This window comes from Ursus americanus, chromosome 32 (assembly GCF_024610735.1).
Source record: "Ursus americanus isolate L20-20 chromosome 32, mUrsAme1.1.p, whole genome shotgun sequence".
NCBI lineage: Eukaryota > Metazoa > Chordata > Mammalia > Carnivora > Ursidae > Ursus > Ursus americanus.
Window position 1 is genome coordinate 8,115,821 of NC_142158.1, and position 26,976 is coordinate 8,142,796.

Consider the following 26,976-nt stretch of genomic DNA (forward strand, 5'->3'; position numbering starts at 1 on the left):
GGGCTGACTCTCCTCCTCTCATTCCCTCAGCCCTGTTGAGAAATAACCCTGCTAACTCCCTCTTTAATCCAATGAGGGAACAAACAGGATTCTGTAGGGCAGGCTCCATCAGCAAAGAATTCCCCTTGGCCCGGGCCCCTACAAACTGGGGCTTTGGCACCGTGTGCATTCAGCCGTGGGCTGGGTGATAGGTGCACCCTGTGTTTTGCTTGGGGTTTGTTCCGAAGGTTCTTTAACCCTTGAGCTATCTGCCCTCATAAGGCTTACCTGGGTCATGGTCTTCTTCTTCTTCTTTTTAATTTATTTGAGGGAGAGCGTAAGTGGGGTCACGGGAAGGGCGTGGGCAGAGGGAGACGCAGCATCCCCACTGAGCAGGGAGCCTGACACGGGGCTCCATCCCATGACCCCGAGACCACGACCCGAGATGAAGGCAGATGCCTAACTGACTGAGCCACCCAGGCGCCCTACCTAGGTCTTCTTAAAGAGAGGAAGAAGGAGGTTCTCAGCACGGCCCCACCAGCAGGAGGTAGCTACGGAATAGGCGGGAAGTCCTGGCTGCTCACAAGCGCTGCGTGTCACCGGAGATAGGATGAAACTACAGCTGACTTTTTTTTTTTTCCAAAGATTTCATTTATTTATTTGACAGAGAGAGAGAGACAGCCAGCGAGAGAGGGAACACAAGCAGGGGGAGTGGGAGAGGGAGAAGCAGGCTCCCAGCCAAGGAGCCCGATGTGGGGCTCGATCCCAGGACCCCGAGATCATGCCCTGAGCTGAAGGCAGATGCTTAACGACTGAGCCACCCAGGCGCCCAAAAACTACAGTTGATTTTTGAACAAGGCAGGGGTTAAGGGTGCTGACCCCCACCCCCACACAGTCAAAAACCCACATCTAACTTCGGTAGGGAAACGGTATTGAGATTCCCACCCCATAGAGATGGTAGCCCCCCCCCCCACAGGCACCCTGTCACTCCAGCTTCTACCCTTAAAAAGAAAAGACAAAGAAGGAAACTTGCCTAGATTATAAACAAGTCAAGATTCCTCACCAGCTGCTCTGATTCTGTCAATCAACTTTTAAACGTTAGATCTAAAAGGGAGTAAGGACCAGAAAAGACGTGCAAAATGCAGATTATAATGTTCACGGCTGTCCATGTGGCATAGCCACATAAAGGGAAACAACACACGGGTCCATCAACAGGTGACGAGAGCAACAAAACGTGGTATGCACATGCAGAGGGACACCGCGCGGCAACGCAAGGGCGCGACGGCGGGTTTACGCCGGAACCGGGCGAGTCCCGAAGCCGGCGCCGGGGGACGGGCCGCCACGAGCCTGCGCGGTGTGATTCCACGTCCGTGCCGTTCTGCACCAGGCAGAGCTGAGCTGTGGCGCTGGAAACGAAAACAGCAGCTGCCTATGGGGGCGAGCTGGCTGGACGGGCGGATCCGGGGCGAAGGCACCATTCTAGATCTTCATTTGCATGGTGGCTACTGGGTGGAACAGGAGCTGAAACCCACGAAACTATACACTCAAAATCCGTGCCTTTCACCAACATGTTAATTATACCTCCATTTTTAAAAACCTGGGAAAGGGTTTTAAATGAGTCCCCAAAGACGAGACAGAAATAGCCAACTGATGGGGGCTTCGCGGCTCCTTCCCCTGCTAGTTCTGGGGAGGCAGGCAGCAAAGGGGAAGGGGCTACACAGGGCACCAACCATTCGCTATCTCAGAGCGCTAGATTAACCGCAAGAAGGGAAGGCGTCCGTGCGTACTTTCCCTTCTGCCTAAGCAGATCTCGAGGCCAAGCACTCGGAACAGAGAGCGAACAGCTCATACAGTTGCTGTTTCAAGGCCTGAGCTGCTTAACAAATGTGGTTATGGGTTGTCCATCAGTTCAAAACAAGAGCGTTATTGTAACTGTAGCGAAGGCAAGCAAAGCAGGAGCCCTACCCTGGGTTTACAAAGTCCTCCCTTGAAACACGGGGCTAGCAGCACCCTCCGAGGGAGCCCGGGGGTGGCCGCCTGCAGAAGCCCCCGCTCACACAGGTAGTGGTGTCCCAGCAGGAACTGGAACGCAGACATTCCGTGCCCCAAATACTGCCCCACCACTTTGCCCAGCGGGGTCCGTGTAGCCATGTTCTTCTAGCCTCTCTGAACTCCAAGTTCCTTCTGAGTAAGCAGGAGCCAGGCGCACTTCTCAGGAGGGCTGTCGTCACTACTCAGTGGTGACACGTGAGACACCAGGCCCAGTCCTGCCGCAGTGTCCCGTTCCTCTTCCTTCCCCTCCCCCCACCCCCATGACGTGCCCCACGGGCCCTCCCACCCTATTCCTGGCCACCTCTTCTCTGTACCTGCCCCCTTCTGTCACCACCTGGATTCCCACAGTAGATAACATAGATGGAAAGCCCTCTTCTTGCAAAACTGATGTGAAAGACAAAACCACCATGTCCCAGTGATTCAAACCTTCCTCCTCCTCCCTGAAAGGACTCTGTTGTAGGTTGAATTGTGTCCCGCTAGCACGTTCTGGTGAAGTCCTACCCCCTGGTGCCGCAGAACCTGACCTCATTTGGAGACAGGGTCTTCGCAGAGGTAATCAAGTTAAAAGGACATCATTAAAGTGGGCCCTAACCCAGTGTGACTGGGGTCCCTAGGAAAAGGGGCGATTTGGACACAGAGACGGAGATGTTGGGAGGATGATGTGAAGACAGGGAGACACGGGGAAAAGGCCACGTGCAGGTGGGAGATCGGAGCGAGGCATTTACGAGCCAAGGAACACCAAAGATTGTAGCAGCCAGCAGAAGCCAGGAGAAGCCTGGAACAGACTGTCCTCCCAGCCCTTGGAAGGAACCCATCCCACCAGGGTCTTGATTTCAGACCCCCGGATGCTTCGTGCCCTCCCACCTGCCTTCGTCTGCTACACCAGGGAGTGTGGTCTCTTTCCCTTCTCCACACGCCCCGCCGGGGCCCCGCTCTCAGCAGCACAGGCACTTAGCATCCTCTCGTCTCCAGCGCAGCCAGCTCTGTCTTCTGAAAAGGTGGCGCTGGGCGGATGGAGAACGCGTAGATGCTGGAGCTGGGGTGACGCACCGCAGGGTGCTGACCTCACCAGTTATAATAGCGTGTCCCTGGCCAACTTTTGTCGCATCTCTACCTCCGTTTCCTCACCTGGCAGATGCTGGTAATGGGGCTGCTTCACTGGCTGATTGCAAGGGTGACACACACGGCCTGCTCGAAGCATCCAGTACACGGCGGGGATAGGAAGGGCACCAGGAAGGTCATGCTGCCGTGACCTGGCTCAAAATCCTTCATGCCCTCTGTCACCTGCCAAAGTCCAGCCTCCTCTGCAGAGAGCAATGGGCTGAGCCAGTCATTTACAACGCGTCTTCTCGCCAGTGCCATTCTTTGCAGAACCCAGCTGGGCAGGCACCCTCCTCCCATATGACTCAGCATCAGGTGGCCCATCCCTAGTGCACACAGGGCATTCCCTGGTGAGTGGTGTTGGTCCAGGGGCAGGTATGCGATGAGGCAGGGTCGACGAGAGAGGAGCATTCACGTACCATGCTCAAGGATGGTACAAGTCACAAGGGGGAAGGGGACAGCAAATAACCAGGTGTCATGGGAAGCCACCTTGCCACTACAAGGGACCAGCATTTGTTATGGGCTGAATTGTATCCCCTCAAAATATATCTGTTGAAGTCCTAGCCCCCGGTTCCTCAGAACGTGACTGTATTTGGAGAAAGGGTTTGGACAGAGGTTTAAGTTAAAAATGAGATCACTGGCTAGTGTCCTTATAAGAAGAGATGAGGACACGGACACATGCAGAGGACAGACTGTGTGAAGACACAGGGAGAAGGCCATCTGCAAGCCAAAGAGCGAGGCCTCAGAAGGAACTGACCTGCCGACACCTGATCTTGGACTTCCAGCCTCCAGAACCGGGAAGAATAAATTCTGTCGTTTAAGCCCCTCAGGTTGTGGTACAGACTAATAATACAGCATTAGAATGAACCGATGCTGAGGAAGGCCTAGAAGCACGCAGGGGAGCCTATCTTATCTCTGGACTTTCAGAAATATCATAGGCATTTCTGTATGTGTTTTTAAGCCTGTTTGATCGGAGGTTTGATCTGTGATGTGCAGCAGACAGCACCCTAACGAACCCTCCAAGCTTTCAAACCCTTTCCAACACTGTGCGTTCTCCCCTCCTAATGGAAAACAAGTGCTTCCCCCACTTCTTCCACAGGACTCACATTCTTACATTATTCCCCACTCATACCTGCTCTTCCTCTTTACCATTCTTTGGCTCTCTGCTTCCCTCTGTGCAGACTGCTCCCTTTCTGCCCATCTCTTTTTTTTTATGTTTTATTTTTTATTTTATTTTACTTTATTTTTATTTATTTATTTGACAGAGAGAGAGACAGCAAGCGAGAGAGGGAACACGAGCAGGGGGAGTGGGAGAGGAAGAAGCAGACTCCCAGCAGAGCAGGGAGCCCGATGCAGGGCTCGATCTCAGGACCCTGGGATCACGCCCTGGGCCGAAGGCAGACGCTTAACGACTGAGCCACCCAGGCACCCCCCTTTCTGCTCGTCTCTGCCCCCAAGACCACCATTCTTCAAGGCACGCCTCACGGGCTCCTTCTCCCCTGCAGCTCCAGCACAGTGCCTGAATACGACACACTACTCTGGACTTTCCCTGTGTGCTATCTTCCCTGCATATGCTTTTAACTACATGAGATTAGACCACTATATTTACTGGATAGATTCAAACAGATCACTAAAGAAAGACTGCTGTGTGTCACTGCCTTCCCAGACTAAAGGAGAAAATGCCTTCTGCAGATTTAAAAACCTATTTTCAGTATGATAAACTAGGAGTCTTTAAATTCCTTGGTAACCTTCTGCCTGTTCAAGGTCATTTCAGTTTCCCCCAAAATTGCTTTTGGAGATGAGGTTCATAATCAAGGTCACAGTTTCCTTTTCACCATCCCTCCTGTTAGTCACTTATCTGAGACTCTGTCAAAAAAGAACTAGAATTATAAATGGGGAAGAATCCGACGACAGATGAGAAAGTAAAGAGAGAAACCACTGCTTATACTTAAAGCACAATTCAATTCCATTCAAATGCATTATCAGCAAATACACAAAACCAAAAATAAAACAAAAACAAAACCCCAAACACCCTCATAGCCTAGACGATACCCATATTTGAAAAGCTGCTTCTTATGGGACTTCCCAGAAAAATCTCCCAATAAAACTTCTATTGAAATAATAAAAACCCTATCTTGGAACACAGAAGATTTGATGACTCACCAAGCAATATGGCTCTAGGGACAAGGAGGCCCCTATGAAGACACATCACCTTCCTGCAATTCACTACCTCTCCCTGGACGACCTCTAGTTGAAGCGTCTTTATTCACTACTTGGAAGTTCCTTCTGAGCGCCAGATCAGACCCTCTGCCCAGCTCAGCTGTCTGACCGTCTGTGGCCCTTGATAGTTCTTTATCAGAGATCCCAAGAACAGCAAGAACAAACTCCCAAAACATACTACAAATGAGTGGGACAGACAGACGATGCCATGAACATCTAAGGGAGGAAAGATCTCGCTGGGGAGGGTGCTGAGGCTGCCTGAGGTCTGGACCTCCCTGAGGCGGGGAGGCTGGCTCGGGTTCATGAAGGGGGCTCCCCAGCAGCCCCAGCCAGCACCACACACGCTTCCTTTCACAGCAGCTGGCCCTCGGCACAGATAGTGTCATGCTAGGACCACTTCAGGTTCCCTGCCTGTGCCCAAGGGAGAGGTCAACACCGATCTGTTACTCAGTGCATGTAAACAGTGTTTATGTTTGATTCTGGACTCTTCTAGTGCTTGGTGTCTGTGTCCCCCAGGGGGCTTCTTATTTCCTGCTGCTGAAGACATGATCAAACCACCTTAATGGGAATTAATTATGGAAAAGGCTAGTCTGAATTGGAGACATTTTGAAAATAAATACCTTTTACTTCCAAATAAATGTTTCCTTTTCAAGTAATTAACCATTACTCCAAGCAGAGGTTCAAAGGACTTACTTCAATGAGTGACTGGGTCATTAGCAACATTCGTTTGTACATGAATATGCAAAGGCAATGTTTCATAATGTGCTTCCCTAGGTCGGCTAGACGTGCCCGCTGACACTCAGTTTACACCATTTACGCACTTAGCAAACCCCTTCTTCACGGAGGGCAAAGGGGTCCTGGCTGCACTGTGATAATTCCTGGTGTGATGGCTCGCCCTTCTAGATCTCCTAGAGCCCGCATACCAACGCTCCCCTTGTGGGTTACAGGGAAGCCAAGGTCTCACCCGGGCTGACCCCGGCCATCTGTTGGGTATGGTCAGAAAACACAATGAACTTCTGTACTAGCCCAGACCAGGATTTCTCAGACTTGGCATGCTCAACTGGATCATTCTTTGCTGCGGGGGCGTCCGTGCATTGTGCAATATTCAGCAGCATCCCTAGTCTCTACCCACTGGACGCCAGGAGCATCCCCTTTCTCAGCTGTGACAACCACGAATGTTTCCAGACATCGCCCGGCGTCCCCTGGGGGGAAATTATACCACCCAGAAATCATCCAGTGAAATTTTTTAAACAACTGATGCCTGGGTCTCCCAGATGACTCTAAGAACTCCAGCCACCACCGCTGCACGCCTAGATTCAGACCAGTTCAATATGTCACTTTCAGGAGAAGAAAAGGCTCTGGGATGTAAAGGTCTAAAAAACGGTGTCTTGAAGTAAACACATAACCCATTTCAGAGCCCAGTAGGAATTTATGTTTGATTAGCTGCTATTTCTTCGTTTTCAATAAACTCATTGGAATTTGAGTTGACCTATGTACCACCTGTCCTCTTCCTCTTCTTGTCATCCTAGAACTAAATCACCTTACCTTGCCCAGGTGAGAGTCACGGCCCCTTTACTATCTCTTTACCTTTGCCGTTCAAGAAATGTTAGGTGAGCACCTATGAGACCCAGGCGCTGCGGATGCAGATCCGGGTCAGGAAAGCACGGGCGGAGGATGGGGAGCCAGGAAAGGCTTAAAGAAGGTGATGGGGTGATGGGGGAGGGCAGGTGGATTCTGGGCGGAAGGAGCACCGCTTGCAATGGTCAAGTGTTGTTTGAGAAACTGGAAGCTGGAGCACAGGGTCCTTGCATGGCCATGATGGGGCCCGTGCAGGAGAAGCATGCAGGCTACAGACAGACCATCAGGGACCCTGAAAACCAGCCAACCAGGCCCAACTTCATCCTGAAGGTCATGGATCTGAAGCAGTGAAGTAAAAAAAGCTTCTCATCATCAATTTAGGACCAAAAACATTGGGATTTGAGGCAAGGGGGGTGGATAAGATCAGGGGCCAGATGAGAAGTCGGTCTAGCGGGTAACCAAACACACGGAGCTAGGGCTCTGAGGAGACATCCGAGTCACAGATAAAGGTCTGCTGCTGCCCTACTCAGCATGTGTGCCGGAACTAGGGTATTATGGGCTATATCACCCCCCAAAACAGAAACACACACAGAAAACCCTAAACCTTCAACTGTTGAGTCCTGACTCTTCGTATCTCAGAATGTGACTGTATTTGGTGATGGGGCCTTTACAAAGGTAATTAACTTAAAATAAGGTCACTGGGATGGGCCTTAATCCAACAGGTCTGGTGTCCTTGTAAAAAGAGACTAGAACACAGACGCACACAGAGGGAAGCCGTGTGAGGACCCAGGGAGAAGACAGCAGGCACAAGCTGAGGAGAGAAGCTTCCGAAGAAACCAGCCCTGCTGACACCTGATCTCAGACTTCCAGCCTTTAGACCCGAGAGGAGGTGAATGTCTGTTAGCTCCCCACCCCCACCCCGTCTGTGGTGCTTGTTATGCAGCCTGAGCTGACTGAGACTCTGGGGAACCACCTGAAGGGAGCAGGTGGTGGAAAGGATTCCCGAAGGAGAAGAGCAACCAGCTGAACAGAAGAAAAATGCGGAAAAGTCGCCTCCCCCACCCCCCGTCCCAAGGAGAGAGTGTCAAGGACTGAGCAGTCACTGCCAGCGCCACGCAGAGGCTGACTGAGATTACCGAAGCAGTCCCGGGATCTGGCATCAGGCAAGCTGCCACCATCTGTGGCACAGAGACCACGAGGCCCAGCAGGCCAGGCAGGGACGCAGGGTGAAGCCGGTGCTTCCCAAGAGCACAGACACACAGGGCGAGGGCCGCTGCCCCTGGGGCACTGACGTGCTTGTGCCGGGGGCTTGGTGAGGGTTCTCACAGACGCCCACGCCAACACGCGCGCTCCAGGCACAGCACATGGCAGCTGGACAGAAGCCAGGAGGCCTGCCATAGGGGCCCTGAGGACACAGTGCCACATGGACCCAGCCTGGGCCCGGGGGGTACTTGTGCCCTGGGTCTCTACTCTCATTTCTCCGTCATAAACCTCAGATAACACATTATCTACTGGGGAAAACCCAACCGATCCCCAAGGACGGACTTTGGGGGCCTGTGCGGTGGGGCCCCAAGTTCTGCTGCAGGTGTCCCCCTGCGCGCCCTGCACCAGGCCCTTCCCAGCCTTTGTCAGCTCCTCCACAGACGAGGCCCTTTCTATTTCAAGACCCCAGCCCTCCTTCAGGGCCCAGCTCAAGGCCGCAGCACCGGGCTCCCCCTGCCGACGGTGGGAACTCCCAGGGCGAGCACGAACCTCGCCGGCTTTCTTGGGTGTGCCCACTTCTGCACCCCACACCCTAGCTCCCGCCCTCAACGCGCTCATCTCAGCTGGTCCCACACTGGGCCTAGGATCCTCCATGTACCAACTGTCTTGGCTACACCACGAGCTCCTTCTTCAGGGCAGAGACCATCTCCTACCCAGCTGTGTTACCCACCCAAGGCAGAGCAGAAGGCCTGCCCAAGAGCAGATGTTCTGACAGAAGGACCAGGGCCAGGTGCCACACGAGTGGCTGCAGAAATCACCTCTAACGGGAGGGGAGGGATGAAGGGGTTCTACGTAACGGTCTTCAAAAAGTAGAACAACACCTATGTCCACAGCATTAGTTCCAACAGCCGCAAGGTGGAAGCAACCCAAGGGCCCACCAGTGGATGAATGGATAAACAAAATGCTGTCTAGACAGCATGGAATATTGGTCAGCCTTACAAAAGAAGGAAATTCTGACACGTGCTACAATGTAGATGCACCCTGAGAACATTCCGCTAAGTAAAATGGAGCCAGTCACAAAAGAACGAGTACTAGAACGGTCCCACTGACGTGAGGTCCCTGGAGTAGTCAGATTCAGGGACAGAAAGTGGAATGGCGGTTGCCACGGGCAGGGGCAGGGGCAGGGGGAGGGGGTGGGCACTTAGCGGTGAATGGGGACAGAGTTTGAGTTTGGAAAGATGACAAAGTCCTGGAGATGGACGGTGGGGACGGCTGCACAGCGCTGTGACTGTACTTAATCCCACTCAACTGGCACTTAAACATGGTTAAAATGGTACATTTTATGTTATGTGTATTTTACCACAATTAAAAAAAAAAACTTTTTAAAAAGTAGGACAAAAACTTGGTGTTCACTGCAAACGCTCATGTATATTCATTGGAGAACAGTGGCGTTCCTCAGTATGTAACAATCAAGGGTGCCCAATTTGTAAAGCATCTTTTAAACACACAGAGAAAAAGCAGCTTTTAATCTAATCTGGGAGGAAACACTCTGTTGTGCAAATTACGATGCTGAGTGCACAACCCATCCATAATTTAATGTGACCACGGGAACGCCGGTGGCTGTTTTATGCCAGTATCATCCCCTTTGCACTTCTTCTTTAAATGACACTAAGAAATAAAGTGTGTCTGTTAGCTGGCAGAATTAGAGGAAGGACTGACCCTCCTCTCCATTTAAAAAAAAAATGGCCGATAAACACTTAACTCGCATTCCTATGACTTAACATTCTTTACCACACATTCCTATGACTCAGCTGTTTGGTTCACTGCTCAGATAAGTAAACCAACTGTCTCACTTCTGGGGCAGTGTTTTCAAATGTAAGGCGGTTCCGTCCGTGGCTCCTTCTTGCTGCTGCATACTTTTGAGCGAACTAAACATTCAAAACAAAATTGGCTAGGGCTTTGTGAAGCTGTTCCCTGGGAAAAAATGGACCCACAAAAAGGATGTTTCACTTTGACTACAAGAAATCCAGAAAAAGACACAAAACACAACCAAGGAATAGAGAAGCAGAAAAGACGCTGAAAAATCTGGAAGAAAGACTTGCAAGGGCTCAGGGAGCCTTGCTCAGCTTCGCCGCAGTGACAGCTGGCTTTGTGAAAGACGGCAGGCTGGAGCCCACCAGAAGCCCCGCTGCTCAGAAGGGCCCGCATTTGGCTTAATGCTAGGCTGTCCCTGTCCTGATCTTCATCATTTCGGAACAAGGGGTTCTGCATTTTCATTTTGCACTGGGCCCAGCAAATGACGTAGCTGGTCCTGACCAGCATAAAATTTTGGAAAAACAGACACTCACCCTGTGTGGGGCCAGGGGTGGGGGTCACAATTTGTAAAACTGTTTCAGGGACTGCCCAAGGGCTTGTTCCAAGCTCTCTCTCTGATCTGGAGCTAGTAACTGAGACCATGTATCCCGGTTTCTAGAAAAGAAGCCTCAGGGAGAGTGTCTCTGCCAGTTCTATACTAAGCTTAAGGGGCCAGGTAAATTAATCCTGAGTGTTTAGGAAGAAAAAGAATACTTTGTTTAAAATATGTAATAGTTCAATTATCAATATTTAATTATTCTCGATTAATTGCCAAAAAGATTCACCTCTAATCCCTTCCACCCCAATAAAGAATGGCTACTACCACCCTGGGCCACATGGTCTGCAGGAGACCCCCAGTGCTGGGTAACTGCATCCCCTACTCTGAACCCTGCCTGGGCATCAGATTTGAACCCAGGAACGTGGAATGGACAGAGGAATGCAGGCCTCCGTGCTGACTGGTGCCTGACGAGGTAAGCAAAAGCATGGACAAAGTCAGTCTGTAGGGGGAACAAAACCGACTTCTGGAGGAAGGGCTGAGAGCACATGTGGCTTCTGACAGAAGGGCAGTGGCAGCAGGGCTCCTGATTCAACCCCCCCTGCACAATTTTCTGCTCTCAGATCCCACCCTAGGTTCCCGGAGTCATTCCTGCATTTTTCCCATACATTGCTTTCCTGTTTTGTCAATGTCACGGGAAGTTTGTTTTCCTTACTTGCAACCAAGAGTCATACGAGAGGTATTATGGAATATAATCCTATGCAAATGGAATGGTGTGGTGAGCCCTTGGGCGGTATTCTATTTCAGCAGTGATTTATTTTAGGGGAAATCCACCTCAATCAGTCAATAACCATTGCCCCTCTTTCCTAGAAATAAAGGCCTTGTCATTCTCTAGGTCACTCGTTTGGAGGAACATCTGCCCACACATAATGGCCAGCACTGAAAGCCTTGAGCAAAGGAAAGGACAAGCCCCAAGTCACAGGTGATCAAAGTCTGAAGGCTACTGAGGCCAGTCACGGCCCTCCCATGACAAGTCAGCAACGACAGCACTCGGGGTGGGTTGGGCAGCCCTAGGGGGGTGCCTGGCCCTCTGTGCTGTTTACACCTGCCCCCGAGGTAAGCTCTCTGACCCCCGCCATTGAGGTCCAAAGTTACCACCAACTCCTCTAAAATTCCAGTTTCTGTGATCCACTGTCACCAGCACGGCTAGCCCAGACTTTTTAACACGTGTACTTGGTTCTCCATCCCGTAATGGCAGGAACTCAAGTGTCTGAGCCAAGACCTCTGAGGGGGTGTGAAGCCCCTGGCAGAGCCCTGCTCTCCTGTTCCTCGAGATCGGCCAGAAAAGCCTTTTCCTTTTCAGACCCTTTGGAGCCCTGTGACCAGTGACCTGAAAACAAACAAAGCCATTACATGGTCTGTTCCTCAGACTAGAGGTCCGTTCTGGTCAGACTCTTCAGGCCACCCTGGATTCCCGCGTCCCGTAGGAAGGGCACACCTGCCCCCCCACCCCTCCGTGATGGGTTTCTGGACGGAGAGGAAGGGACAGGCACCTCGGAGTGCCCAAGGAATAAATCACTCTCCCAGGTGTGTCCTATGGGCTCCTCCCCACTGAAGTATTTCTCAGATGACTCATTCGGCTGGTCCTCACCCCACACACAGGAGGGAGAAAGGGATCTGAGATCCCCAGGTTCCTCGGGTTTGCTTGGTGCGGGGGGGGGGGGGTCGGCTGGGGGGGGCTCTCCCCAGCTGTTCTCATTCTAGCCTCATGGTCAGGGAGCGATGACGCTAGAATGAGCTTCCTGCCGCTCCCAAAGATAACGCTAACGGCCTTGTACCTGTGACTGTCCCGGCTGTTGGTAATACCTGCTGGTCCCAAGCAGCTGTCAGGACGTGAACCCACTCCCACCACACGAAAAAGCCCTTCTTCCTCTTTTCACGGTTTCAGATTCACGTGAGCTCAGACAGTCACAGTGAAGACTTGGTGGGTAAAAGGCGAGTCAGACACAGCTCCAGTGGGGAGAGGACCAGGTGCCACTCTGAACGCCACACAGCTGGTGTTGGCACAGAGGGACCCAGTCAAGGGCGGAGAGCAGAGCGAGGATGAGCAGGGCTGAAGGAGGGAGGACAGGGCGTCCCAGACGAGTGGGCTGACCAGGCAGAAGGAGCGGAGGTCCGCGCAATCTGCCCAGACAGGCGGTCTGCACAAGCCCACCGACCACCCCGACAGCCCAGAGGAAAGGAACAAGCCCAAGAAAACAAGCCCACCAGCGCCTGCTGGCCCCTCTCCCGGTGGGGGCCGCTCCTGGGCAGAGGCAAGACTACCCTGCAGGGTGAGGGCAGCGGGATTCGAGCCCCTCCAGAGCTGGTGGCTCTGGATAAGTCAGAGCCACCCCCCATACTCACTCCAGCGTCAGTCTTCCCATCTGTAAACTGAGGACTTTGGACGAAGAGATCGTATTATACGCTAGCCGTGCCCAGGACGATATTTTTTACCTATACTAGGCATTTGGTAAAGGTAAAGCTGGTTGGATCAAAGTAAACTCTAGACTGATGGTCTCCCATGTCAGGGTCTTTCAGCTTTGTTCAAATTCAATTAGCACTCCCCCCTTTTGAGCAGGAGGGCAGGAGAAAATGCTGGAACACTTCAATAGGCCAGGGCTGCTTCCTGCCCCAAGTCTGGCCTGGGCCTGCAGCTGCAAAGCGATTTCCCACAGCTGCTCCTCAGAACCTCTTCCTGGGCTGGCTGGCCTCCTTCCCAAGGCCCGCACCACTCGGTTTCCCCAAGACCTTCGGTCAGGTGACCTCACTCCATCAAATGCTCTGCACCCTCCCCTCTGCTTCTCCACAGAGCCCCACTTCCCATCCTAGCTCCCCTTCTCTTGCTCTGCCTTGCCGCCCTCCATCCCAATTCATCCCCTCACCTGACTTGGTTCATCTCATGGCCGATGTTCTGAATGTGACTCATAGCCACCCCTTGCCACGTTCCCACCTTCACTGTCTCCTAGCAATTCTAAGCTCTCACATACCACAGGACCCTTGCAAATGCTGTTCTCTCTGCTCTCTCTCCTTTCTCACCCACTCAGACCTAAGATCTCAATTCAGATGTCAGTTGCACTCAGAGACCAGTCAGTGTAGGCCAGGCTTTTTGTTCTTGTCTTTCATTTCCCTGTCTTTCCACACACTTAACTCTGCGTGTAATTAAAGGATTATTATTAATTAGTTAAGGTGTGCCTCCCTCATTAGTCTATAAGCTCTATGGGAGCAGAACTGCTTATAGCTGTCATTGTATCCCGGACACATAGCACAAAGCTCGGCCCAAAAGTGTGACTCATCTATGAAAGGAAGGAGGGAGAAAAGTTGAAAGAAAGAAAGAAAGAAAGAAAGAAAGAAAGAAAGAAAGAAAGAAAGAAAGAAAGGGGAAGGAAGAAAAGAAAGAAAGAAAGAGAGAGAGAGAGAAAGAAAGAAAGGAAGGAAGAAAAGAAAGAAAGAAAGAAAGAAAGAAAGAAAGAAAGAAAGAAAGAAAGAAAGAAAGAAAGAAAGAAAGAAAGAAAGAAAGAAAAAGGAAGGAAGGAGCAGCCTAGGGTCACGCTTAGTGGCGTAAGGATCGTTTAACACCTGGATCTCTGCAGAAAACATAAAACCCCAACGTGTAGTGTTTGCCAATTCCATGGTGTAAATGCTCCCACCATGGCTGATCAGAAGCCACCGAGACATTCCCGAGCGTGCAGCCGGCTAGAGAGGGCTACACTGGCTCAGCGTCAGTAGAGACCAAGCCAGGTCCCGCTCCCTGCTGGTTTGCAGCGACGCCAGGACTGACATTCAGAAAGCCCATCATGGTTTTAAATGACGTCAACTTTTGACCCAATCCTACTCTGGACTGAAGGCCAAAATGAATTGAGACCTGCAAAAATTGCTACCAACAAAGAAGGAAAAAGAGGAAGAAAAAAAAGAAAAGGAGGAGGAGGAGAAAGAGAAGAAAAAGAAGTTTTGCAGCCAGCTCAGAACAAGAAGATGCAGGAAAGGTGAACCCCACGGCACGGGGCAGAGTGTTGGCTCCCCAAAAATGACAAGGGCTATTTAACAACCGTTTAGCTTCTGCCACTGCCGAATGCAGTTTTTAGGACATTGTTAGGAGCAAGTCGAAGCCTGCATGAAACACTGGTTATATCCAGGGACCTCATATTTATTTCCCTTTCTAGAAATTTATCCTACTAGCTTAATCAAAGCAAAACAGATATCTGCAACACCAAATGACAGAGGTACCAAGATCAAAAAAATATTAGAAGAAGGTATGAAGGTCTTTTTCTAATATTCTGGGATTATGGAAGCCCTAAATCTAATGCAAAACCCAGAAAGCCTAACAGAAAAGATTAGTTTGAATCTGTACAAACCAAAAGTGTCTACATAACAAATACACTATAAATAAAAGAAAAAGACAAACAGAGAGCCAGGGGGAAAACATTTACAAGACATGCAGAGAGTTAATTTACTTTCTGCTGGAAGTACTTCTGTATACTCCTCCCCCAAAACACACACATAGGCAAAGGACCCCAGGAGGGCCGTTCAAAGAAAAGGAAACAAATGGCTCAAAAAATTTCAGAGACACATTTAACCTCCCTCATAACAAGAGGAATGCAAATTACAACAACAACCAAATACACCTCACAGATCAAACTAAGAGACATTTCAAAGTGTGGTAAGTTCTTGGTCAGGGAGCGTATGGGGAACAGGACCTCCAGCATGACAGATGAAGTGGAAATTGGTAAATTCTCTAGAGAGAGCATTTAACATCTATCAAAATAAAAATGTAGCCGACTTCGACCCTCCACTTTTAAGAATTTCATGCATGCCAGATTTTCATTACATACTATGTAACAGCAAAGTCTGGAAAAAAACCTCAGCGCCCCCTTAATAGGTGACTAATTAAAGTATGGCTTGCTCATACAATGGAATACTATGCAGACATATTACAGATGCAAAATGAGGGCTTCTCTCACTAGTGATAGGCCCCCATCCCCAATATTGGTGGAAACAGGCATAGAACAATGTATGTACTATGCCATTGTTTGTGAGAGACAAGTATATAAATGAAAATATACTTAGGCTATTTCTAGAAGGATACATAAGAAACTGGTAACCATGGTTGCTTCTGAAGAGGGAAACTGGAGGCAGAGATGGCAGGCAATGTTACTTTTACTGTCTGCTTTCTGTACCATGTGCATGCATTATCTATTAGTCAATTTCTAAAAATAGAGATGCATAAAGATGTTCACTGTTGTGTTGTATACACTAGACAAAATAAGCCAACCACCACTGGGATGACCTGACACTGGGTTATTTTAAAAATATTACTATTGCAATGAAATTGTAATTATTTTTAACCCTAATTAAATTGTACTGAATCACTTTAAATACTTCTACACTTGAGCCCCAGAAAAAGAATACAAATTACTTCCCAGGATATTTAAACAACTCTCAGATGTACTTACAGGATGAAAGCCAGCAATCTTTAAGAATTCATGGAGAACAGAAGAAGTATCAGAAGACCGGGGACAAACATCCCAAACTTTATATACAGAAAAAGAATGGAGCTTAGAAAGTTTAGCAGCTGACACTGATTTCTGGCAACATTCCAAGGACTATTGGAGGAAGTGGTGAGCATTGGAAACCAAGGAGGATTCACTTAGAACAATACAGGATAACGATGCAAATTATTAAGAGGAATATTTTAAAGTCAGCAGTATTGTGTTTTTTTAACCTTGTGTAGAATCTTTGACAATCTGAGCTGCCAGGGGAAGCTGGTGTTGGACAGGGAGCCGTGTCTGGCCTCAGTTCTCCCAGAGCTGACCTCTAAGTGACAGCAGAACTTTGTTAGATTTGTTTCGGAAAGGCATGGTTGGGAGATAAAATGGGGAGCTAGGAATGTCACTGGGAATCTGAACACAGGGCTTAAGGTGCACAGCACTGGGCCCACCCAGATGGGAGTTAATTGAATATCCACGATAATGTTAAGACTGGCCTTGGATTATTCAACATTCTTAATAAAAGGAAGTAACATAATAAAAGGAAACGTTTCGAAAACTTTATAGGGTTGCACAAGAGAAAGGTGATATCATTATTATTATTTTGAAGGCGTTGAAAATTTTGGAACAAATACCAAAGCCCAATAGAAGTAAACAGATCCTAACAGGAGCCTTCTAATAACCCAAAACTATTACGAAGAAACCTAAATTGTGTGCCATGTCACAGAAGTGTAGCCTGAGAAATCCTTGACAACGCAATCCCACAAAGATTTGGTGACCGTGGTCTTGAGATAGATGCTTGTCATGTTTACTGAAAGCCTTCAGGCATCAACGGCAGGCTTCGTGAGTGTCCACCCAGGGTCGCTTTTGATTAGGACACACAGGGCCTGCCCGGCTGTGTTCTGAGTTTCATGCTTAAGAGACACACACGCCAAGGGGAGCAATCAGTATGGCAAATTTTGTCATGTGTGGAATGGCTGAAGCAGCTGGAGATTTTCTAGCCAGGAAAGAAACCTGGGTATCCTCTGATATCTGAACACGTGTTATATAAAGGAAAAAGAATCCTTCAGAGGAGCAAGCCATACGAATAGGCGTGAGATGGCCTGAGTGACATTCACCCCAAAACATGCTTGTCTGCAAGGAAGAGCAACTATGGAGTGAGCTGCCTAGCCAATGGGGCCCCCCTTTCCCATCCTGGAAGGGGCACCCATGTCAGCGATATTAATCAGGAGAGGAGAGAGGCTTGTCAGCCTGAAGGTCCCTTTTAACTATAATAACCTGGGATTCTAACTGGCTTGACAGTTTCACGGGTGTAGGTGCTATTGCAGCCTACATGTGACAGGCTCTGTACGACGTATAACATACATTCATAATGTATATTTAGAATATGATATATTTGTAATATAATATATATTCCTAATAAAATATGTACGTATAATATAATACAATAGAACGTACTATATGCCTGGCAGTTTTTCTATATCCCCTCCCCACCTAACACTTAGGGATAGAACAGGACACTAACTAGAGGGGGACATAAGCGGAGGGAAATCTAATGACAGAGACATGGTGTGAGATTATTTTCAAGGGGCTAGATCATGGTATGGAGCGGGGGAAAGAGGGTACAAAAGGCAACTTCTCAGACTGAACTTTCATCCACTGACAGAAGGGGACACCTTCCACTTCTGCTCTAACAAACAAAGCTGACAGGCAGCTGACCCCTAGAACTGCACACCCATCACAGTGCACGCTCCATATCTGTCCTTGTGATACAGTAGCCGGTGGGCACAGCTAGCTGACGCTGAAAGTCGGCCTCAGTATATGCCAAATGTGCTTCAAGGGCTCTTTAAGGCTTTTGTTATGGAATAGAACACTGTAGAAGGACAGGCTTTTATTTAGATCTTATTTGTGCGTGAAAATCAATATGTCCTTTCTAGTCTTTATGTTACAAGAAAATGTGTCTCTAACTATTGTCCCCAGGTCTTCAGCTCCCCGTCTTGCCTAGCAGCCCCAAAGCATACGGCACACATTACTGCCATCTTTGACCCTCCTGAGTGCTAATTTAGAAAAACTGGCCAGCTCTCCACTGTGCCTTTAAAGCCTGTTTTCAAGGACTATTTTAGTCCTCTCATCCCGCCATCCGGCAGAGTGTGAATAGCTGTTCCTGGGTCCCCACCACCAGGATAATGATGCTCCATCCCACCTCTTAACTTCCAAGTTCCCCTCCCCTCTGACCCTAGGACAGAGCACCGGCTAAACACAGTTGCTTTGATCTCTATTATTCCTCTTCTACTAAAAAACGGTTTAAAGTATTTGAAAATGTCGCCAAATCCTTACTTGCACAGACATACAAAGGGTGTTAAAATAGTCACTGTAGTCATTGTTCTGAATTTTTCCATGCTGGTAACAAAAGACAAATGTTGCCCTGCACGGATGGGAAACAGAGTCACAGCAGCACATTTGGAAAGGAGAGGCGCTGGGGCTGGGGTTGGGGGGTGTCAAGGTGAATGAACCAAGCCTGAAGGATCTTCCCCGTTAACAGCTGATCCTGGCAGTTCCCACAGGACAGATCATTTCTTGCCACGTTGGTACAAGATTAAAACAATGATTATGATGATGTAAGAGTTTCATCTTACACATCCATGAGCTACAACTGTTTACTAACACTCATTTGGGGAGGAAAAGCACACGCACTCTGTCGCATTTCAGTCTCACTTTTAAACAAAGCATTTAAAACTCGTCCCAGAACTGCCCAGAAGGGGGGAGGGGTCTACACTTACTTTGAAATGCAAATGAGTTATTTAAAACACAGAAGGGACAAAAAACACAAATTGCTTAACGAACGTCTCTTGTATGTTAAGAAAAATTACAAAATAGAGATGTCTTAGGGATCGATTTTTCTGACATTGCCCAGTCTCCATTTTTCTGCTGGCCACACAGCTCCTCTCAAAAAACACTGCTGCTCCATTTCACACAATGCCATCCCCCTGCTGCAGGGGCTCGTCTGGACTCTGAGCAAGGCGGCTGCTCAGCTGAAGCTTCCCAGGGTCTCGCTGCTTCAGACAAAAGCAGCTGCTCTGTGAGAGCCGCGCTGGTCCGGGGATACAAAACAAATTCCTAGTTTCCTTCCTATACTCTAGAGATAGTACTGAAGTTCCGAGAAAACATTTGAGGGAACACCACTGTGGCAAAATCTAAAGTCAAAAATACCAATCTCTGGAGAGGAATGAACACAATGAGGCGAGAAAGGGAATTTGCAAACGCTCTTTGCTTCTCTGGCTCTAACTTGGGTTCTTTAGTTGGCTTTAGTCTGTTTCCAAACCCAGCACGGGATGACTGAGGTCTGCCAGAAAGAACATCTGGGAATATGACATTGGTCTCATGGATAGAGACTTGTTTGTGGGAGACCACTAGCCCGGCAGAAGACTAGAACCGAGATCCTGGTTCCAGCCATCAAACCTGCATGAGGCGAGTCTTCAGAGCTGGCTGGCTGACAGGTCAGCGGCCTTACCTTTCTCGAGGGCCACCTCTGCCTGAATGAGGGTGACAGCTGGAAAGGTAGGGGAAGGGAGGTCAAGTCATGGGGGGGGGCTCTCTTTCCAAACGTGCACTCGGGCAGGAGTTTGGGTGCACACTAGGAAAGGCTATGGAGCCCCGTTAGGGTTGGGAGGCAGTTTCCTCGAGGAAGGCAGCGAAAAGCCCCCGCTTCACACTCAAGCAAATGCATCTCGTTTCGGGGACGGAGGATTAAGCCAATGCCAGATGCATGTACACACAGGCTAGCATCGCTTTAAGGGACCTCGGTCTGCTCGGAGGGAGAACGAGGGAAGGGTGGAGGAGATCCAGGAGCGGAAGACTCTGGAGAAGGACAAGGGGCCGGGGCGGTCGCAGCCCTTACCTTACTGACTACGTTTTGGACGAGGCCTGTGCGGATGCCGTAGTCCCACGCGTGACAGTCGCAGTTGGAGGCGTTGTCCCCCTTGTCCGGAGGGGACGGCAGGGGTGGCGTGTCACCCCCGTCCGCGCCGCTGCCGTTGCTAAGGTTGCCCGCGGCCCCCCAGGAGGCAGTGGAGAAGGGGGTGGTCGGGGGGCTGGTCCAGTTGGCCACGTCGCCGGCGTCCCACCGGCCCGTGGCGGTAACCCCCGCCAGCTCCGCGCCTTTGCCGGCCCCGCGGCACCAGAAGTTCGGCTGGTCCAAGAGGAAAGAGTCCGAGAACTGGCTGAAGCCGATGAACAGCGCCGGGATCCAGGTGAGCAGCACGAGGGTCTTCTGGTAGCCCCCGCCCAGGCCCCCGAGGAAGGGCAGCACCGACCCGTCGTAGTCCAGCAACAGGAGGCTCGGGGCCGCCGCCGCCGAGCTGCAGCCCGAGTGCGGGCCGCCGCCGGCGGGATGCGGGGCGGGCAGCGGCTGGATCTCCCCGCCACCGCCGCCGGGGCCCGCGCGTCCCCCGAGGGGCGCCGAGGCCGCAGCGTCCCCGGGCGGCAAGGAGCCGTTCTCCTCGGCCGGGGGCGGCTGCCGCCCGGGCCCGCCGCCCGCCGCCTCGCGCCGCCGGTCTATCGCCATGGCCCGGGCCCACGGCGCCCGCAGAGGCGCATAGAAGCGCGGCGGAGGCTCCCGCGGGCGCCCCGGGCAGAGCGCGCCGGGCCGGGCGCCCGCAGCCGCCGCCGCCGCGGAGGAGGGCCCGCGGCTCAAGAGAGAGCGCTCGGCCGCCCCGGGTGCTTCAGTCCGCCCCCATGTCACCGGCCCGGACCCTGCGCCCCGGGCGCTGCGGCCCCGCTCGGGCGCCGGGCAGAGGGCAGGCAGAGGCCGGCCCGGGCCCTCAGCCGCCGCCGCTCATCGGCTCCGCGGCCCGGGCGCCGGCGGCCGAGCCCGCCGCTCTCCGCTGCTCCGCTCCGGCCGCAGGAGGAGGAGCGGGCGCCGCACCTAAGCCGGGCGGCTCGGCGCCTTGCGGACAGCTGTGCGGGCGGCGCGGGCGGCGCTGGCGGCGGCGCGGGCAGCGTTCGCTTCTCCCCGGGAGCCCGGGATGTATTTATCCGGCCTCGGGCGCCTCCCGGAAGCCGCGAGCTCGGGTCCCAGCCTGCCGAGCCGGCCGCGCGCTCTCCGGCTCCGCGAGCCGGCCTCTCTCCTCCTCCTCCTCCCCTGCCCCCCGGCCCGCCCCCTCTCCCCCCGCCGAGGTGGAGGTAACCGCGGCACCTGCTGCGCTCGGCTCCTGCGCGCGAGCGCCCCCTCCAGCCTGGACGCGCCGCCGCTGCCGCGGGATCCACGGGAGGGGGCGGGGAAACGGGACACCCCGCGCCTGCCTGGCTGGAGGATCCCCTGCTTGTTCCCCCTCCGCGCCGGGCGAGGTGGAGGAGGAGCAGGCGCGCGGCGCAGCAGGCGCGGGTGGGCTGGGGGTCCCGGAGGAGTCGGCTTGTGCGCCGAGCGTGTGAATTGGGTTGTCTTCGAGGCTCGGCTCCCGAAGCCGCGAGGGGTTTCCACCCACCCCCGTGCGCCGGGTCTCGGTGACCTCTGCTCGCTTCAGAGGTGCCCACTACCCGCTGTCCACACCCCACTCCCGGTCCTGAGACCAAAGTCGCCAGCATTCGGGAGCAACCCCCTCGCACTTTTTTCGGGGTTCAGATAATGGTTGATTTTTGTGCCCACAGAGCAGTGTCAAGAATGCGCATTTGCCAATTTCAGGTCGCTGGTCACCCGCAGCGTCGGGTCACCGGCGACGATGCGCGGCACCCACTCCCAAATCGCCATGTCTTCCCCGCTCCAAAATGCATTCTGTGTAAGTACAATGCTAAAAGGATACATCGCCAGCACGAGTTATACTGTATACACATAAACGTGAACAGTGATGGTATTCCCCACCCCCTCCCCGAGATCTTGAATTCACGTTTCGAACGCCAAGTGCACAGGCGCACACATCTGTGTCCACACAAGAAGACAAACCTCTCCCACCTCTCCTTAGCTCCAGCTCGAACCTTGCCCAGCCAGCGCTATATAAATAACACCAGCCCTGCGGCAAACGGCTGCATTAGCATATTTCCTCCTGTACCTGGGGCCTGGCAGCAATGAGAATAGCGTGGCACCTTTCACCCCGGCGTCCCCACATGTTGGAGACATTTCACATTCTGAGAAGTTTATTAATGGAAGTCTTAGAGTAATCCATTTCCAGTATGATTTGGGGGGAAAACGTGAAAGCCATGCTTTTGCTTTACAAAGGAATACACTCTAAGCTACGCATACTGAGTGTATTCGTTTGCGTTTCAATTATTTGCTTACATTTTTAAGCTGCAGTTCTTTTGTGGGCATCATGTGCTTACTACTAAAATACTGGCACATCCGCGAAAAAAATTATTTCTGAAGTCTGTTAGTGAGCTGGGCCTCGGGGATCGGAGGTCATGGACTTTTCTGAGTAGCTGAGAAGGGGAGATTAGATAACTGTGGGCCAAAGGGACCCATGGGGCTGCAGAAGATACCAGTCCTCTGAGAACTGGGTCTCAAAACCTGCACGTATTTAAAGAGCTTTTGGGGGGGATAATAGGGCACATTGTATAGTAATGATTTCTTTTCCAAGTTCATATTATTTATTACCTTGATTTTTTTTTTCTTTTCTCCCCTCTCTCCCTTAGAAGAGATAATAAATACAAAGTGTTTGCCATGCCTGGAACAGAGAAAGTACTTAATAAATGTTAGCTGTGTCTTATTACCACCACAATTACTATTATATAAAATCAACATTTTATTTCTGACTTTAAATATAACTGCACAGATACTTATTTCCTCTTCAGAGACTGATTTTTCCAGGAGAGTTCTATTTTGTGTTGAGTTCTACCTCTATATCCCAAAGTCACAAGGACCCTTTGTTTTCTTAGCACTCATCACAAAATAAGCATTTCCAGGGACCTTGAAGGCCATTCCAATCGTAATAATAAATCATATTGAATTCTGCAGGGTTGGCTTTCAAATACACACTCTCATTCAGTCCTCATGGAACCCCCAAGAGGTGGGTCTGCCAGATGAGGCTCTAAAGGTTAACTGTGCACCAGATCAAAGAGTTGGCCCACAGCAGAGCCAAAGAAATGGGCTTTGAACCCATACCTTCTGACTGGACATTCCAGGGTGTCTCTATTTTAACGTGCAGGGGCAGATTGTAATACCATAGGAAGAGTTTGGGGGTTTTTGTTTTGTTTTTTTTTAATTTTAAAAAATATTTTATTTTTAAGTGATCTCTACACCCAATGTGGGGCTCAGACTGACAACCCCGAGATCAATAGTCTCACACTCCACCAATTGAGCCATCCTGGCACAGGAAGAGTTTTAAGAGATATTTGTTAATATGCATTTTTAGGTGGGAGAAACCCTAACTCTGGGGTGAAGTTTCATTGCCAAGCTGCTATTTATTAGTCCTTGTCCCCAAAAGGTGATAAAAATCCTTAGATGGGGGGCGGTTAAGCTTAGTCAGTTAAGCATCTGCCTTTCTGCTCCTTTAAGGTCTTGTTCTCAGGGTCTTTCCTGTCTTTCCTACATCAGCTCCCGGCTCAGTGGGGAGTCTGCTTCTCCCTCTCCCTCTGCTCCTCCCCCAGGCTTGTGCGTGCCCGCTCTCTCTCAAACACGTAAATAAGCAAAACGTTTTTTTTAAAAAATCCTCAAATGGTACAGTCCAGAATTAGGAGGCACACTAGAAAATGGTACCCTCCAAGATCCAAGCTAAAAGGAACCAACATAGAATGTTCGCGATTAGCCATCTGCAGGCCTGACCCCGCCCTGACTTAACTTGTAATTAAGTTCCTGATTAGATTAGAGGTTTGACAAAATCCCTCTCAGATCAACATGCTCCCTCCCCCAAACGCAGTCAAGATCAAAAAGGAGCCAACTTAAACTGGCCTTCAATTCACTAAGCTCTATCACAAACGACTTCACAGAGGAACCTAGAATGCGAGGAGTGAAGAAGAGGAATTTGACACTCTGATAACCTCCAGCGTGAGTATTTAGGCTCACCAGCTAGTGTGGGGCAGCCAATCAGGAACCCGCTATCTCATTACCCTCTTTTACTTTTCTGGTTGCTCACTATCAAGTGCTAGTTTTCTCATTTACTTCTTTATTTATTATCTCCTGCATCTAGACAGGTCCTTCCTATTTGTACTCAGCTGTATTTCTGGTGCCTAAAACAGTGCTTGGCACACACAGGGCACTCAATGCACTCGAGACATTCAATTTGCTGAATAAATGAGTGTATCAAGTTATCACTTGGGGGCGCCTGGGTGGCTCAGTCGTTAAGCATCTGCCTTTGGCTCAGGGCGTGATCCTGGCGTTCTGGAATCGAGCCCCGCATCAGGCTCCTCCGCTGGGAGCCTGCTTCTTCCTCTCCCACTCCCCCTGCTTGTGTTCCCTCTCTCGCGGGCTGGCTGTCTCTCTCTCTCTCTCTGTCAAATAATAAATAAGTAAAAATCTTTTTTAAAAAAAGTTATTATCACCTGATATTATCATCAAGGATCCTACAACTCTGTTTACTTGGATTCTTAAGTCACCAAGCGACCTTTTCCTATTTGCTCAATCTCTCATACACAGTGCTCAGATCGGCCAGCAGGAGAATCCATTTGAACAATTATATTTCTTATTATAAGTTATTGTGGTTAATGGGTTAGCTCCTTGTATGAAGTTCTTGTGTGCAGTTATCAGCTTGCAGACGATTGGCCTGGAAGCCAAATGCAGCTCACAGACCACACACAATGTTCTCAGAAAAATAATAGTCAATGTTTGAAAATCAGGAGACTGAACATTTTTTTTTAAAAAACCATAAAAACAACAACGAAGAAGCCGCGGCCCTTTTGATGCCTGTTTTTTTTTTTTTTTAAGATTTTATTTATTTATTTGACAGAGATAGAGACAGCCAGGGAGAGAGGGAACACAAGCAGGGGGAGTGGGAGAGGAAGAAGCAGGCTCATAGCGGAGGAGCCTGATGTGGGGCTCGATCCCATCATGCCGGGATCACGCCCTGAGCTGAAGGCAGATGCTTAACCGCTGTGCCACCCAGGCGCCCCGATGCCTGTTTTTGCAGGGCTGTGCTTCCTTCGAATATAGAAGATGGGCAGGTATTTCCCAGCTCCCCCTCATCCATGCCTGGCACACACCCCTCATGCTTGTCATTTGTCTGGTCCCCCAAAGCATCTGAGCTTGTGACCCTAATTTATATTACTATCCTGAACTCAGCCATCTCCATTATCAAAAAGAAAACCAAGGGCCCCAAATGGAGTCACTTATGCTAGGGCATGTTGTCAAACTGGGGCTTAACACCTAACCTAATTGTACATATAACCTACATCCAGAAATGTAGTCTTAACTGGTCAGTCAAGAACTTTCTGGTCAGGGGCGCCTGGGTGGCTCTGTTGTTAAGTGTCTGCCTTCGGCTCAGGGCGTGATCCTGGCGTTCTGGGATCGAGCCCCACATCAGGCTCCTCTGCTGGGAGCCTGCTTCTTCCTCTCCCACTCCCCCTGCTTGTGTTCCCTCTCTCGCTGGCTGTCTCTCTCTCTGTCAAATAAATAAAAATAAATAAAATCTTTTTTTAAAAAAAAGAACTTTCTGGTCAGTACCAAGAAGGTCATCTGTCACATGGGCCCTCTCCCTCCCCCAAAGGAAGATGAGGTAATCCACACACTGAGACCTTTTTGTCCCCAAAAGAAGGTAATCTCACCCAAAAGAAACTTTTTGTTTATGACTTCATTGTCCTGTCTTTAAGAACCTTTCCCTTTCTGTAGTCTGTTGGAGCTCGCATCTCTGAGCGTGAATCTGTATGTTCATGTTTTTTATTTATACTTGAAATGAATTAATAAAGCCTATTTGATCTTTAAAATTTACTCTGTTGAACTTTCGTCACTTAACACTGTGAAGAAGCTGAGCCATTCTCTCTTGCTTTGAAAGCATGTTAAACAATCTATCGGTTTGCAATTTCCTAAAAATTGAGAAAAGAAAGAAAAGAAAGATACCATCTCATCACAAATACACTTGAACAATTTTATTTCCTTGGAGATAACAGGAGGAAAAAAAAATTTAGCTTACTTCTAAAGTTGATAGAAATCTAATTTTAAGTCCTCCATAATTCTGTAAAGTGAGTTCCAAGGAATTGGTGTCAGGGTTAATTAACTTAGAATGTATAATACTAGTCATAGCAAATGGATTTCACATTAGTTTTACTTGTATGTTCACTTTTTTAAAAATGTATTTATATAATCTCTCCACCCAACATAGGGCTTGAACTCACGACCCCAAGATCAAGAGTCACATGCTCTTCTGACTGAGCCAGCCAGACCCCTCTGTATGCTCATGTTTTTTATTTATACTTGAAATAATAGATAGATATCACAGTTTGGAATAGTATGTCTTTCTTTTTTCTTACTACAGTTTGATTTCTCTCTTTCAAATAATTGTTCGAAAGTAGGTTATCTTGATTTGGGTGGGGGGTTAGAAAAAGTGATACGAAATTACCTCGAACTCTAAATGTATCTACTTGAACATTAGTTATATCATCCTTTGACTTTTGGAACATTAACTCTGACTTTCTAACAAGGAATTTGACATTTACAAGGCCTATCATAAATGAAAATGAAAAAGCTACTTTTGTTCGCTGGCAGAAGTAATAAAAATGTCATGTAATCTATCCAAAGGAAAACTACAGGTAATATCTTAAGAAAAACTTACACAGTGAGCACAGCCAAATTCATCCTTCCTGATCAAAAGGCCAAGTAAAAGAAATAACAAAATGATGATAAGATTTCCATGCAAAAAGCTATTCAATTGTAAATGTGATTGATAAGGCTGAATTACTTTTAAAAGCTTGCTCAAAATTTAATTGTGAACTCCTTTAATTGAGTTAAAAAACAATTAGTATAACAAATTGGTCTAGAATTTGATGTTGGCTTCTGTTTGCTAAAAATCACAGATGTCACATTTGCCTCATTGTGCTTAAGAATGTTCTTTG

At 49.6% G+C, this 26,976-nt stretch overlaps 1 protein-coding gene across 1 annotated transcript in view; it reads right to left on the reverse strand.

Moving 5' to 3' along the window:
- Nucleotides 1-21,138, reverse strand: part of SLC22A23 (solute carrier family 22 member 23) — a 173,032-nt gene extending 151,894 nt beyond the window's left edge. The window contains exon 1 of the mRNA XM_045811557.2: nt 19,907-21,138. Coding sequence (XP_045667513.1) covers nt 19,907-20,572 — 666 coding nt within the window. The 5' untranslated portion in view covers nt 20,573-21,138. The remainder of the gene's footprint in view (nt 1-19,906) is intronic.
- Nucleotides 21,139-26,976: the final 5,838 nt, after the last annotated feature.